The sequence below is a fragment of the Cyprinodon variegatus genome, unplaced genomic scaffold (genome assembly GCF_000732505.1).
Source record: "Cyprinodon variegatus isolate N-32 unplaced genomic scaffold, C_variegatus-1.0 Scaffold4114, whole genome shotgun sequence".
In the NCBI taxonomy this organism is placed as follows: Eukaryota; Metazoa; Chordata; class Actinopteri; order Cyprinodontiformes; family Cyprinodontidae; genus Cyprinodon; species Cyprinodon variegatus.
In genome coordinates, this window is record NW_015154567.1 from 1 (window position 1) to 1,590 (window position 1,590).

General features: G+C 40.4%; 1 protein-coding gene across 1 annotated transcript; it reads left to right on the plus strand.

The window, feature by feature from the left end:
* Positions 1-296: 296 nt before the first annotated feature.
* LOC107081313 (phosphatidylinositol 4,5-bisphosphate 3-kinase catalytic subunit alpha isoform-like) lies at positions 297-1,197 on the plus strand (the record flags this gene model as incomplete). Its single annotated transcript, XM_015369512.1, has 3 exons — positions 297-542; positions 895-980; positions 1,050-1,197. Coding segments are annotated over 3 exons (480 nt in total), but the record flags the coding sequence as incomplete, so codon positions are not given.
* Between the last annotated feature and the right edge of the window lie 393 nt (positions 1,198-1,590).

Below are 1,590 nucleotides of genomic sequence, written 5' to 3' on the forward strand. Positions count from 1 at the left end.
GTGACGTCACAAACCAGTAGGTGGCAGTAGTGTTCTTTGACAAACATGGATGCCTCCAGTAAAACACATTCACATGAAAATTACTCTTAATTAAAAACACTTTTCAATTATTGAACAGTATGGAACAATTTAATATTTAAAGTAATTTCAGAAGTTTGAATTCTAATTATAACCGGACTTTTCCTTTAATCGTTCTTTGAGTTATTGATTTATTTGTAATGAAAAGGATTATTTACCACAGCAGTAAATGTGAATTAGTTGGATCTAAGCTTTTGGTCTCACTTTGTGTTCAACAGTACATCCGGAGCTGCATCATGCTGGGAAGGATGCCCAACTTGATGCTGATGTCCAAAGACAGCCTTTATTCCCAGCTGCCCACAGACACCTTCACCATGCCGTCCTACGCCAGGCGAATTTCCACGGCGACGCCTTACATGAACGGGGAAACGGCCACCAAGTGTCTTTGGACGATCAGCGGGACGCTGAGGATCAGGATCCTCTGCGCTACCTACGTCAATGTAAACATCAGAGACATAGACAAGGTAGATATGCAGGGCGTTATCTGTGTTTATGTTTTATGTTTTTAGTGGTGTCTGTCCGTCTGTCTGTGTACAGGATAACTTGAAAAGTTATGAATGGATTTTAATTACATTTTTACCAAAGATGCACCTCAGTCCAAGGAACAATTAATTAAAACGTGGTAATGATCTAGATCAAATGTGATTCACAATATGGGGAAGAATTTGCTGCTTGGCAGAGGTCTGTGCTCTCACAGTGATTTGCTAGTTTTAATATATCTTGAGCAATAGAAACCTGTCTCTATCCTTTTAATTTTATTTTCTGTATTATTACCTGTAAGGAAGCCTTTAGGTTCATTCTTGTTTCCTGCTCTAGATCTACGTGAGGACCGGGATATACCACGGTGGGGAGCAGATGTGTGACAATGTCAACACTCAACGTGTGCCCTGCTCAAATCCACGGTAGGGAGGTGTGAAGAAGAGCAGCAACGTGATGGGGAATGTCGCGGGCTAATTAGCTTCTGCTTTCAGGTGGAACGAGTGGCTGAACTACGACATGTTCGTTACGGAAATCCCCAGAGCTGCTCGACTCTGCCTCTCCATCTGCTCCGTGAAAGGAAGGAAGGGAGCTAAAGAGGTTAGCAAAGACACACCAAATCCTAACGTCATCACTTGGTGACAAATGATTTAATTTAAAGTCTTTTTGTTGTATATTCTGAAAAAACAAAATATATATAGCTCTGCAATGAAAGACGATGCAAATGAGGATAAAAAAAAAAAAGAAGTGCTTTACGCAGTTTTGTAGTTATCATCAAGGTCCTGCTTTTCTTTAAACTTTAATGTCACCTATTAGCAAATATATAATGAAATAATCCTTCAGAACTACATTGGTAGGAAATATAGTAGAGATTGACACATACTGTGTTTTAAAGGGGAAGTTCGGTCAGCAAGGAATAATCAATGGATCATTATTTATTAGGGATGGGACGATTTATGAAAACCGTCCAAACCGTTCGGTTCTACTGTCTCGGTTCGGTTCGCGTGTGTTTCGTTCGGTTCATGCGCTGCTCCT